General features: G+C 43.0%; 1 protein-coding gene across 3 annotated transcripts in view; it reads left to right on the forward strand.

Annotated features, from left to right (window-relative positions):
* The window catches only part of LOC147614439 (glycolate oxidase 1-like), a 90,005-nt gene extending 79,669 nt beyond the window's left edge, over nt 1–10,336 (forward strand). For all 3 annotated transcript variants that reach the window (XM_086780976.1, XM_086780975.1, XM_086780977.1), the window contains 4 exons: nt 9,129–9,198; nt 9,394–9,494; nt 9,763–9,867; nt 9,952–10,336. In XM_086780976.1, the coding sequence (XP_086637102.1) occupies nt 9,129–9,198; nt 9,394–9,494; nt 9,763–9,867; nt 9,952–10,131 (456 nt within the window). In that variant the 3' untranslated portion in view covers nt 10,132–10,336. The remainder of the gene's footprint in view (nt 1–9,128; nt 9,199–9,393; nt 9,495–9,762; nt 9,868–9,951) is intronic.
* Nucleotides 10,337–14,198: the final 3,862 nt, after the last annotated feature.

Raw genomic sequence — 14,198 nt, forward strand, 5'->3', positions numbered from 1 at the left:
AAAAACCACTTTTTGAACTTGGCTTGAAAAACTAACTCAATTTTTCACGGTTACACATTATGCATGGGACTGATGGCCAAGGTTGTGCTCTTAATTTTGTGTTTTGACCTTTAGCCAAGAATTTCCTATGACGTGAAAAACCAATCTGGTTTTTTATGGTGCATGGAGTTAGTATTTTCTCTTGTATTCTCATGTTTGTCAGTAGATTGATGTTGTGATTTTCCATGATATGCATGATGGATAGAAGAATGATAATGAGGTCATGCAAGCTAGCGTTTTCAGAAATTGGGGTTTTCTCATGTTAGTAGTGTCTTGCTTTTGGAGTATGCAATATGCAGAGAAAAAGCATGTAAAGATAGTGAAGACTTCAATCAAAAGAAGGCAAGGGATTAATAATCTCCACTAGTATCTTGACTAATACTATGTAGTTCATCAAACTTTGGAGGACATGCTTGACACAGGCTTCTAGACGCCATCATACCCATACTTGAGGTGAACGCTCAAGAGGCTCCAGGCACGTTGAAATCACAACTGCTACAAACTTGGTGATTAGGCTTTTAGGCTAGATTGAGGGTTAAGTGTCATGGAAAGGCACTATAAAAGTTATGACCTTTACGAGAAAGTTGGCCACACCCAAGCTCATGTAGTTAACCTAGGAGTTTTGGGAGCCCATAAGGGCCAGTTGTACATAAGGCATTATCTCATAATGAATTGATACAACCCCCCTTTGTGCTAAACGAGTTTTCTAAGCGTTCTACTTGCTCTTTTCTCTTGTCTATGTGTGTCTGTGTGAGAGAGTTGAGAGTAGAGGTTAGTTTGCTTTTTAGTACATATTCCTATCTACGCTTGGTGTGAGAGAGAGTAGATAGTGAGAGGAGAGTGAGTTCTTGGGCGACGACTCAGTTGGAGCTCCTTAACCTTCTTCCAAGTTAGAGGAGACGTCATCTTTTTTTTCTTTTTTTTTTCAATTGGTCTTTGGTCCAAGATCCTCCCATAGTTACCAAATTTTACCGCCTGTAGATAGCCCGCCTGTCAGCGCTTATTTATTCACTTGTAGGCAATACCTCCAAGGAAGCACCAAGGGGGGTTTTGATACGAAAAAAGTGGCCGGATCATGGACTCCCTACTCGAGTAAAGTGGGTTCGTGAAAGCGGCTCCCCTTTGATCATTGTAACAAATGAGCTCTTGGAGGAACTCTCTTTGCTCGTGGACGGGAAGTATCTTTGACAACTAGGCATCTCGATCGAAAAGTAGCTCCTCATCAGCGAAGAGCCTTGGTACTTTGTAGGCAGGATGCAGCAAGTCTGCAACCCAAGACCTCTTGGTCCTAGGCAAACGCCTTCACCACTTGAGCTATCACCTCATTGGCACTTCATCTCTTTATTTACTTCCACCTCAGCTTCATAGCTAAGTGGGGAGGCACCTCCACCGCGAGTAGATTGCACTTGAGGCTGCTTGGGGAGGAGTGGAAGCCCGCATTTGAGCATACCTAGAGCAGCTCTGCCCTTGCACCGACATCCACTATTCCCCTTCGAAATCCGCTTTGAAGATCAGCCGCGCCATGGAGAGACTGGCCCTGTCGTTGAGACACCTAGCATTTCAGCCATCTCAGGCAATGTTTGATGGTTAGGAGGCACCTCTAAGGTGCAAGGCCATAGTCATGACGGAACTTATAGAGCCCTTGTTGGGGGGTATCATTGGCATTCTCATGATCCAAGAGCATCACGTCACAACTCACTGCTATCTATCGTTGTGGGGAGAGTCTCCCCTATTGGTCCCTGCTGGTGGGCTCCCCGCTAAAACCAAGGTGGAGCATGCAGTTTTGTGGGTGAGTCTTTGGCCTCCCAGGTGCTGGACACAGCGACACAGTGTAATGGTTGATTCTTCAGGTTGGGGACACCAAGCTCAGCTTCCTCAAGATCTACCACGCTCCCAATGGAGCCATGGACCGTACTACCTTTTGGATTCAGGTGCTCCAGGATCTACCTCCAATAGACGCTTGGTGCATGGGCGGGGGCTTCAACATGCTTGAGGACCCAGAGGACCACCAAGGTGGTAGCCCAATTTCTATCATTTCAAGACCCAAGTGCTTGGCTTGGGAGGGACTTACCCTGCACATCAGATGACAGGACAAGGAACATAGTAGTACCATCAGCAAGATTAGAGTCCAAACTCTCATCCTCACTACGCAAGGGAAGACTCAAACCAGAAACTCCTTGTAGCAGAGCGAAGAAAGATGCTCATAGCCTCAGTAACAATGAGATATAACACGGGGGCTAAGGGGCATCCATGTCGTACAGAACGAGAGATCTCATGCGAGCACATTCCAGCGATCAGAGCATCCCGATACAAGCATGTAACACCTCTGATCCAGTCTCAAGAGAATCCTATACATCTAAGAGTTCCTTCAAGGAAATCCAATCAAATTTATCTTATGCCTTCTCAAAGTGGCTTGGGGATGGTTGCTTTCCTTAGCCCAGTCAACCACCTTGCAAAAAGGAAAGATATTATCAAAGATGCTCCTTCCTTGAAGGAAACCATTCTGTGTATCATGAATCACATCTTGCAATACTGGCTGGAACCTCATGCTTATTGCCTTGGCAAGTATTCTATACGTATTTGTCTTATCGGCACCTTTTGGGATAAGGTGAATAAGACCCTCAGTAAGCAAAGAAGGCATACTCCCTCCCCATGTTCCACATCTCTTGAAGGGCCATAGTGACATGCTCCTCAAAGGCATCCCAAAATGTCATGAAAAAGGTGGGTGAGAGGCCATCATCCCTTGGACACTTACCCTGAGGTAATGCATGGAGTGCGTGCCTCAACTCCTTAGCAGTGAAAGGTGTTAGGTAATTCGGAGCTTTCTGTGTGTGTGAACACCCCTTAAAAGGTGTATGTGTGTTAAGAGTGTGTGAGCAGGGGCTTATAACCACCTAATGTGTTTGTGTGTTAGTAGTGATGCCACTGGTTTAGCCAAGTGTTACTGCCTCAGTGAGTAGAGTGTTGAGAAAGATAAGGCTTTTAGCTTATAAAAGAGCATTGTACTTGGAAGGTTTACACATCAATCAAGCTTTCATTTGTATGGTGCTATCATTTGTCTTTGCATTAAGTTTACATTAGTCTTCCCCTCTCACTTTATCTTCACTTTAAACATGGAGCATCATTTGCCATAGCCGATTCTTGCTGAGCACGGGATCTAAGCTCTCAATTCGTTTCTACACATCTAGGGTTTTATAGCATCGCTAGGAGGGGTCTATCGTTTTTTTGCACTTCTCGTTAATTGTGCATTTGCCCAATTGACATTTCTTCCTGCGCAACACCTTCGCCATGGCGACCTCTTCGTGCACTTCCTGTAACTCTCATGTTGCCATTCCCTCCTCCCGCTGGTGCTAGTGCCTTAGTGAATCACCCGCAAGACACCCGGGTGAGCTGCACCTCTTACGTGGTCGACCTCATCTGCTCGTCAGCTTTGTTCTGCCACCTCATACACTCTTCCACAGTTGTGGTGCTTTTTAGCCTTGCCTCGTTGGTTCGTTTTTGGCCCATATGCTCTCACGTATAGCCTCACTAGGTGCCTATCCCCCCTTGTGTCGACCTATGGCCTTTTGCCTCTGCAGCGACGAGCTTCTGCCTTGTTGTCCATGGCTCTAACTCGCTTGTGCCTGCCTGTGCGGCACTAGTTGCATGCCTCTCTTCTCTTGCATGCTTCTCCATTGCTGTCCATTATTTGTGCCTCTTGCACAACCTTGTGTCTTTTGTGCTCTCCAAGATCACACTAATAGCAACATGACATCATCAGCAGCACCTCTGTCACCTATGCCACATCTATAGAAGTCCGCGCCAAAAATCAAATTTATGGCTTTTCAATAATGAGGTGAAAATCGGGTAATTGAAACTCTACACATCTTGTTGCTGTTGCTCAGAACTTCCATCAGTCTTCGCACTACCATGGACCTCAATAGAAGCAGTGTTGCATTCTCGGAAGCCTTGCTATACTTATCCACAGTCCTAAGCTTCATTATGAACAGGATGCTGACTTAAGAGGGATTCTACTGCTTATTACATTTCAACCAAAATTCAAGAATCGTCATTTTTCAATCGGAATCCAAATCAATTCATTAGCCATGGCATAGGCATGCATGTGACATCCCCTCCTGCTAAACTTGATGACGGGTTGGACACTTTGTCATCCTTCCTTTCTGGACTATTGACTTTGATATTTTTGTCCGAACACCTTCCACTTCTGATCTCCACTTCCAAGTCTTGCTGAAGAATTGAGCATTTGTTCCATTGCCATCCCCATGCTTGCTATCCCTTTCCCTCAACACAGTGACGAGTCACTTGTCGGAACTAATCATGCCTGTTGCTACGTCTTTCGAATTGATCTGAGAGCTTAATGATGTACGGTTTCTTACTATATACCCTTAGGAAATGATTTCCTTTGGCTTCGCCTATTGTAGACCACTCCATTTGCTACCCTATTGCATTCTTCTTATGGATCTGAGCACCTCCTTGGGACGCTTCCCAGCTTGGCAAACTAAGAAGATTAGGTTACTCTTGATGAGATGGGATTTGGGACATTGTCAAAGGTACCGAGGAAAAACCAAAGGGAGCAGCGATATCGCTCGAAGTGAAAGCATGGAACGACCAAAATGATAGAGCTTTGGTACATACTGGTCTCTGTCTCATCAACAGTCTTATACACCACCTCAACTTTGACAAATCTGCAAAAGAGGTATGGAATAAGGTTGCGAATTTATTTGGAAACAAAATTAATAACTCTTAAGGTCTTTTTGAAGTACTTTTAAAAATGAAAGAACATCGCACTCTCCAAGAACATCTCAGCACAATAGGATGACTTCTGCAACAACTCACAACATTAAATGCAAAATTTCATGAGGATGATTAAAAGGCAGTTCTCTTCAAGAGATAGACACCTTCAAGGAAGTGTTGTCTACACTTCGAGTGTCCCATGAGTTGACATATGATAGCATGGTGGCATTTCTCATTGATAAGGAAAGACAGCTTCAAGACCACAATGCCACTAGTCTTGACTTGGAGAAAAGTTACAGAAGGGTGTTAACTATTAATAGTGATTAATGTGGGAATAAACAAGTGTTAGGTGGTTGAGTAAACTAGCACTGAATGTAAGCCTTAAATAAGGCGGTTCCAATGTGTGTGAACAACCGCTAGTATGCACAAGTCTCTTGTGTAGGAATAGCCTCTTAAAAGGCATATGTGGTGGCATCATATTTTGCATATGTGGTGGCATCATACTTAGAATATGTGGTGGAATCATATAGAGCATATGTGGTGGCATCACATCTAGCATATGCTTAGAATACGTAATGAGGTCTCTCCTAAAAAAAGGACCTAGTTCTATAATAAATTCATGCTTTTCCACTACATCTTGTACTCCCAAAATCCCCTCAATCTTGTGTTGATTATCTTGTTAATTATCATGTCTTCCTCTTCTCCTCACTATTTGGTGGCTGCACTCTAGACACTTGCCATCATTTGGTATCAGAGCAAGGTTCTGCTGCAGCCACACGACCTCCACTCGCACTCGTCGCCGCCGTCTCAAAGCCAGGTGCTCATCTCCGCCGATCCAGAGCCAGTCGCCGCCACCCAGAGCCAATCACCAGGTGCTGCCGCTGTCCAGAGCCAGTCGCCGCCACTCTAGAGCCTGCCGCCGCCGCTCAACCGGGTGGCACTAGTGCCCAGCGCACCACCTCTGCCGACCAGTTGGCCGGAGCCACTGAAGAACGAGCGCCACCTCCGCCCGTCGCCGCTTGCACCCAAATCCACCGCCTTAACTGGTGCCTGCATCCACTATCACTGCCTCAGCTAGTGCTGCGCCCAGTTATGCCGCCTGAGTCCGTTGCCGCAGCTCAACTTGGCTCAGCTTCGCCTCAATGCGCGGCTCAGCTAGCTCTAAGACCTGCTTGGCCACTTTGCTTGGGAGCCAAAGGGAGGAGGAGAGAGGAGATACAAATCAGCTCACACAAGCATTTTGCTCGAGGTACATAGATTTGGGGCTTTCTTTTCCATTCATTTTTTTTTGGTCAAATTCAAGGCCTCTGTGCTGCATGCATCATAGACACTCTAGTTCTTGTGCACTATTCTCGGAGTCTTGTGTTAGCTCATTTAAGTATACACCTTTTTCTTTGTATACTTCCACGATCACACCTTCAATCTCGTCATATCCTGGTGCCTTGTGTGCACACTCCCGTAAATCTCTTTTTCTCGTATTTTCCAAGAGCTTACATTGAGGGGGGGGGGGGGGGGGGGGGGGGGGGGGGAGGGGCTTCCTGTTTCTAGTTCTCTCTCTAGCTTTGGAAAATTTCGTACTACTGTGAGGATGTCGCAAAGAGCCACTTCCACTGAGCTTTTTGGATTTGGTGCCTTCATGACAACTGAAGATCAACTTAATGGTCCCAACTACTCGTTATGGAGTTTCATGCTCAAGAATCTCTTAATTGCCAAGGGGCTATAGGAGATTGTCACGGGGCAAGAGCTTCGTCTCGTTGCACCAACTCTTGGTGCCTCAACTTTAAGGGCGACTCAAATTGTGGCACAAGTTGTGTCAGGCATTACAGCACCGCCTCCTGGCCCCATTGAAGACCAAAGACGGTGGGATGTCCGTGATGCTTAAGCAATGGCCATGATTGCTCTTTTAGTCAAGCGCTCGATTACACCTCACATCCGATCCTGCAGCTCTGCAAAGGCTGCCTCGGTGGTTCTTGAGACCATGTTCCAGTCCCGTAATGAAGCACGAGTCATGTACTTGATGTGGGAGCTGGACAACTTGACCATGAATAAAGGTGCTTCCATTTCAGATCATCTTACCAAGGTAACAGACCTCAAAGAACCATAGTCACATGGGACGTGAAATTGGGACGGGGACGGAAAAGATTGAGAATGGCCATTCCCTGTGACTATAGAGTGACATGGGACAGGAATGGGAACGGGAAGATGCTACCATCCCCAACATTCCCGAGTCTAAAAATGCCCATTCCCTGTGACTAGCTGAATATAGATGAGGTAGTTGATAACAGGAAATTGGTCACCACCGTTCTTAACTCCTTACTTGAGTCCTATCAGAGTTTCCATACTTCTCTGAATCTCTCTATGAGAGGAGGATGCAATCCTATATCCTTTGAGGAGTTGGTTGGATTACTTCTCCAAGAGGAGCAGACAAGGAAGAACAGATCCAGGGGTGATGCATGCAAAGGAGACTTTTGCAAGGACAAAGGCAAAGTGGACTTGTCACAGGGTGACACCAAGAAGAAGAAAGGAAAGTGTCACTATTGCCACAAGCCAGGGCACTACATCAAAGAGTGTTGGAAGAGGCTCGCAAAGCTGAAAGCTGATGAAGATTCTGCAAACTCTGCTTCCTCTACCTCCGACGACAAGAAGCAGCAACCAGAAGATAAAGTAAACCTAGTCCAAGATGACTAGGATTTCTAGCCACATTATCACTATGGGGGGGAATGTTAAATATTAATAGTGATTAATGTGGGAATAAACAAGTGCTAGGTGGTTGAGTAAACTAGCACTGAATGTAAGCCTTAAATAAAGCGGTTCCAATGTGTGTTGCTAGTATGTACAAGTCTCTTGTGTAGGAATAGCCTCTTAAAAGGCATATGTGGTGGCATCATATTTGGCATATGTGGTGGAATCATATGTAGCATATGTGGTGGCATCACATCTAGCATATGCTTAGAATATGTAATGAGGTCTCTCCTATGAAAAGGACCTAGTTCTATAATGAATTCATGCTTTTTCACATCTTGTACTCCCACAATCCCCTCAATCTTGTGTTGATTCTCTTGTTAATTATTATCTCTGCCTCTTCTCCTCACTATTGTGTGGCTGCACTCTAGACACTAGCCATCAAAGGACAAAAACAAAGGGAGAACTTTCAAATGTACCTTCTGCAAAAAGCTGGGTCATACTGAGGACAGATGCTTCAAGTGTTTGGCTAAAGAGCAAGAAAAGAACGATGCCAACCTTGTTGCTACAGAAGAGGAAGATGAAGAACTTGAAGATTTGCGAGAGAAGCCGGAAGCCTCTACTTCAACACCTGAAAAAGCTTTCATTGCTACATTCTCTAATCTCTCCCTCTGTGAGAAGTACATAAAGTATTTGCAATCCATTGAGCATTGGGGTGCTTTGCATGTTCTCTTTTAAATGGGGATACCCTATGTTTGAGAGCCCTCTCATGGTCAATGACCTTTTGTCTTCTAAGTAAGGCCATCCTGTGGTAAAAATCACTGACATGCTGCAATGTGGATGCGACACTCACTGGGCCATCAGAAAAGCATGAGACCTCCATATATCTATCACCTGTCACGAAAGCTCTGCATATGAATAGAAATGGAGTAAAGCCATGGTATCCTGGATCTCTAATACATAAAACCACTGGGCAATGTTCAGATTTGGAAGTGCCAGATGCTATGAGTGTATGTCTCCCCCATCAAGAACCCATTCTTTGTTGAGTCTTCTTATCTTGGTGTTCTTGGCCACCTGTGGTTTATTCATGCCATGCATCCAATATTATGCATGTATATTGACCCTCAAATTGTCCAATTTAACGAAGGCATGCCTGTCTCAGTGCTCATGTGTTTCTGCTCAAAACTTTAGTCTAAGTTATAAATGCATGATTACAATTTGAACACCCTTCATTGATGGAAACATTCATTACGTGCAAGTCATGCTCGATCATCTTAACCCTCTCTTAATCTTTACCCACAGAGTTTCTAGTGCTTCCTCTCTTGAACCTTGTAATCCATCTTTCAGGCTAGTGGGCCATTGGCCAAGCACTTGAATGATATACCAGGGCAGAGCACCCATTGTGCATGGTCCTTTCAAGCTTTGACGAAGTCATAGAACTCAACCACATAGCTGCTCTTTTGGGCCATGATAATCAGGGTAGAAATGTTCTTTAAGGCTTGGGAGAGCACCTGAAAAACATAATGATCTATTACACTTCATTAGCAAGGGAAGACCACCCATGGCCGTTTTGCTTAGTGTGACCTCCTCCTCCTCCTGGTCATAATGTCTTTTGTATTGGTAGCATGTGGATTTGTGTTCATATACTTCTTCATTAATGCTTTGGCTTGCAGGATATCAGATGGTTAAAATCTATTACCAACCTGCCAATCCTTCTGAAAGGAGTCCTGACTGGTGAAGATGGTAAGATAGGGTTTTTATCCATTTCCGTCCACCTCAAAAACAAGCATTGGGCTGAGATCCAGCTAGATATATTAACACACACAGGCATGCGCACATGTTTTCAAGCTGTTCACAAATTGATTAGTTGGTCATGCTTGTCAGGTAATTATGTATGGACTTCTGTGATACATGTATATTGTGTGGTCTTATGAACAGCATCTTTAGCAGTACAAGCTGGGGTTGAAGGGATAATTGTTTCGAATCATGGTGCCCGCCAATTGGACTTCGTCTCTCCAACCATACTGGCCCTTGAGGAGGTTCTTTCTTCTTGTCCCTTTCTACTTTTAAAGCAATCTCTTTTTACTCTGCAAGATGATACCAGGTTGTTGGTAGAACTTATTGGGTAGTTGTGGTGGAAGTGTGATCCAAGTAGCTAGTCAATGTGTGAAATAATCACTAAAAACAGCAAGTTAACCATTTGCACACAAAGAGACCTTGTGGTCTATCACCCTCCAAGTTTACACTGGAGAAAACACTGGAGGAAGTGAGGGAGTGAGTGTGTGTGTTAAGAGTTGTGTTCAACAGGTTGTTACGGCTGTGCAAGGTCGAATACCTGTTTTCTTTGATGGAGGGATTCGCCGGGGCACCGATATTTTCAAGGCTCTAGCTTTGGGTGCAGAGGCTGTGTTTGTAAGTGTACAAAACCATATTGATGCTTAGCTAGAAGTGTCTTCTGATTGTTTTTCTTCCTTAATATGTTCGCTGTTATCTCAGATTGGAAGACCGGTTCTTTTCGGCCTTGCAGTAGATGGAGAATCAGGGGTTAAGAAGGTGCTTCAAATGCTTTGTGATGAGCTTGAATTAACTATGTCGTTGACTGGATGTTGCTCACTCAAGAACATCAGAAGGTCTTATGTCCAAACAGGTTATGACGTGTTGACCTCTAAGCTCTAACTTAAGGCATCTTGGAAGTACATGTGAAGAGAGTAATTACATGGTTGGCTCATATAAATAGTCACACATAAAATCCAAGGTTACCCCCCACCCTCAACTGATTTGGCATACTACATGCAAAGAGGGGTTGATATCATAAACACAAAACACAATAAGACATCAATTTATTAGATTCAATTGGTTGATAATAGTTTTTCATTATCAACTAAGTAGATTATCAAATGAGTATCACAACCATGTTTACCATACGTTTGTCCATGATATCACGTCTTCCATGGGAAGCTTGTCAAACACTTGTGTTTTCACAAGCAAACATAAACATTTGGTGTATATGTCAAACAAGGTGCCAGTAAGAAAGTTTCATTCCAACCTCTTCCTAGCAAGTTCACTGCATATTTCGTGGCCTCGTCTATGGCTCCGAAGCTGCCTTAGGCTTTCAAGTTGTAACAAATGTGATAGTATTGAGATTTTTGTCGAGAGAGATGCCCTCCTGTCTGTTTGCATATGCATGAATCGGTTTAGTGCTTATTGAGATTGTGTAGTTCCTCACGTCATGTATGCATGCAAGGGCATGGCATAAGCTTGGTCTCTTTCCTTTTTTCACCTGTACAAAATCCTCTTTCTCAAAAATAAGTGCCTCTTCTAATAAGCTAAGAATTGTTCAACCACCACTCCACATGTCTAATGTTGCATTGTGCATATTTCTCAACCTCTATTGGTTGGATGCTGCAATTTTCTAGAGTTATTGTGTATGTGATTCATTGGCTATCAAGTTCCGACCTCAGGTGATTCTCATACTTCATTACCCAATAAATGCATTATTTAAAGATGGAATCCCAATACTCTAAATGCACAAGCAATTACCATAAATTCAAGAGTAATAATATCTATATAAAAAGTACGTGTAATAAACATCAAAGTAAGGGTGGAGAAAAGCACAATAAAGCAACAATCCAATATAGTGATGTTGTGTGATCATGTTGATTCAATAGACCTAAGAGATTATGGTTAGTAGGATCCACACGTGCAAGTAAGACTTGCAATTGACATGAGGATTAAACTTCACAATATAAACTAAGCAAATGTTCCTAACACCCCTAGCATACACGTGCAACACTTGCAAACCCACTTGCTTTCAACTCCTTAGAATAACATCAAAAGTAACAACCTTAGCATGAAAAACATATTCAAAAGTGATACGCATGAAGAACATGATCATAAGCCATCATCATAAGCCATCATGATTAGAAGCCATCATCATAAGCAAGGATAAATTTTGATCATATCCAAGACCATTTCCATCCCAAGTAGAAAAGGGTTCAATTGTACTTTTGCAAATGTGAGATCCAAAGTCTGTAACTTGCACAAATAGGAACATGCTACTCATTACCGTCAGCCTCATCATCACATCACCCTCACCACCCTTCTCCTCCTCACCACCTTGACCACCCTTATCATCATCATCCTCAACATCAACTTCATGAGGATCAAGAGTGATCAAAGGCACATGTCCAAGACAACAATGTCAATCTCCATGGATAGACAATGACGAAGTAAGTCTTGGCAAAGCCTTGCCATCTCACCATAACGTGCAAAGACATCAATGACGCAATCATCGAGCTCTCTGAATGTTTTGAGTATCCACTTTGTTAGAAGCATTAAAGGGCCTTAGAGGACATAACAACCATATTTGTTGTTATTGAAAGAACTTTAATTACATCCCGTTGTCACTTGTGCTTGTTTTGCAACATGTTTTTGGCCATACTTCATGAGCATTGATCTCTTTCTTGGAAAAAGCCTCTCGGAGACCTTTGCACTAGCTTGTTGATCCATGTGTGGGGGGTCACAATTTCCACGTCAGAGACCTCAATGTGTAGACTATGAACCTAATGGATGACACCTCTAGTCAAATACATCTTGCGCATCCAAATCCAGTTTGCTAGAACAAAACAAACAAACATGTAGATGATTTGATATACCTCTTCTCCATCATAAAAATGTGGGGTTAGAAGTCTAGAAGCACCGTATATGATCGATGCAGTTTTAACTCACTCTCCTCCTATGTTCAAATATGTAGCCAAAAGGTTTTGGTAGCATGTCATGTACCGTCCCTCGTTTGTCGTGAAGGTGTGGGCAAGTTGTGCCTTATTTGCATATAGATTGGGGGAGTATATGTTCCACTATGGGCATGCAGTGCTTTTTGCCCGTGAGCCTCATTGCCAAACATATGGGGAAATCTGTCCATACCAAGCAAGCAACCTCAATACACATCAAAGTAAAGATGGAGAAAAGCATAATCAAGCAAGAAGCCACCTCAATACACATCAAAGCAAACCACTTCAATACACATCAAAGTAAAGATGGAAAAAGGCATAATCAAGCAAGAAGCCAATATATTGATGCTATGTGATCATGTTGATTCAATAGACCTAGTGGATTATGGTTAGTAGGATCCACACGTGCAAGTAGACTTGATCATGGTTAGTGGGAACAATTCAGTAGACTTGCAATTGACATGAGGATTGAACTTTGCAAATATTCCTAACACCCCTAGCATACACACGTGCAACACTTGCAAACCCACTTGCTTTCAACTCCTCAGAGTCATATCAAAAATAACAACCTCAGCATGAAAAGCGTATTAAAAAGTGATGATCATAAGCATGAAGATTATGATTAAAAGCCATCATCATAAGCAAGGAGAAACGTTGATCATATCCAATACCATTTACATCCCAAGTAGAAAAGTGTTCAGTCTCGTAACTATTGCAAATGTGAGATCCAAAGTTTATAACTTGCACAAATGGGAACATGCTTCTACTCATCACTTTCGTTATCGTCCTCATCATCACATTACCCTCACCATCCTCCTCATCATCATCACCCTCACCACCCTCATCATCACGCTCAACATCAACCTCATGGGGATCAAAAGGGAGTGATTGAAGGCACATGTCCAAGACAACAATGTCAATCTCTATGGATAGACAATGACAAAGTAAGTCTTGGCAAAGCCTTGCCATCTCACCATAGTGTGCAAAGACATCGATGGTGCAACCATCGAGCTCTCTGAATATTTTGAGTATCCACTTGTCAGAAGCATTAAAGGGCCTTAGAAGACATACAATCATTTACATACAACCATATTTGTTGTTATTGAAAGAATTTTAACTACATCCCACGACTTCAATAAAACATGATTATTATCTTGCTTGTGTAGGGCCTTACTTGTACAAGTACTTCAATCTCTCTGCGCCTCCTCGTATAGTAAGATGTTGCCACTTGTGTCCATGAGCATTGATCTATTTCTTGGAAAACGCTTGTTGGAGACCTCTGCACTCGCTTGTCGATCCATGTGTGGGAGGTGACAATTTCCATGCAGATACCTCGATGTGTAGACTACGAACCTAATCGATGACACCTCTACTCAGATACATCTTGCGCATGCAAATCTAGTTTGCTAGAACAAAAAAACAAACATGTAGGTTATTTGATGTACCTCTTCTCCACTGTTGTTCAAATGTAGGTCTAGAAGTCTAGAAGCATTGTATATGATCGATGTAGTTTGAACTCGCTCTCCTCCCATGTTCAAATATGTATCCAAAATGTTCAGCATGTCATGTACCATCCCTCGTCTATCGTGATGTGGGCAAACTTTGCCACATTTGCATATAGATTGGGGGAGTATATATGTTCCACTATGGGCACATGTAGTGCTTATTCCCCGTGAGCTCCATTGCCAAACCTATGGGGAAATCTGCCCATATGAAGCGAGCCACCTCAATACACAAATTACCATTGTGTGACATCTCTGGTTCTTTCACCTTTTTCAAGAAGTTATCAATCTTGATATAACCAATTCACTCCCCCTATATCAATAACTTATATTCAGAAATAGATTGTTCAATGCATGCTTTGCCAAGGCACTTACAACTTTGGTGTATCTAACAACTATATGATATCCTTTAGAATCACATCCAAGTAGATGAACCAATTCAAATTTGGATGAATTAAATCAAATCTTGTGTAAGTTTGGCTACAAAAATTGGATAATCATAACGAACTTA

Source organism: Cibotium barometz, chromosome 42 (assembly GCF_041138505.1).
Source record: "Cibotium barometz isolate CiBa-2024 chromosome 42, ASM4113850v1, whole genome shotgun sequence".
Taxonomy (NCBI): Eukaryota; Viridiplantae; Streptophyta; class Polypodiopsida; order Cyatheales; family Cibotiaceae; genus Cibotium; species Cibotium barometz.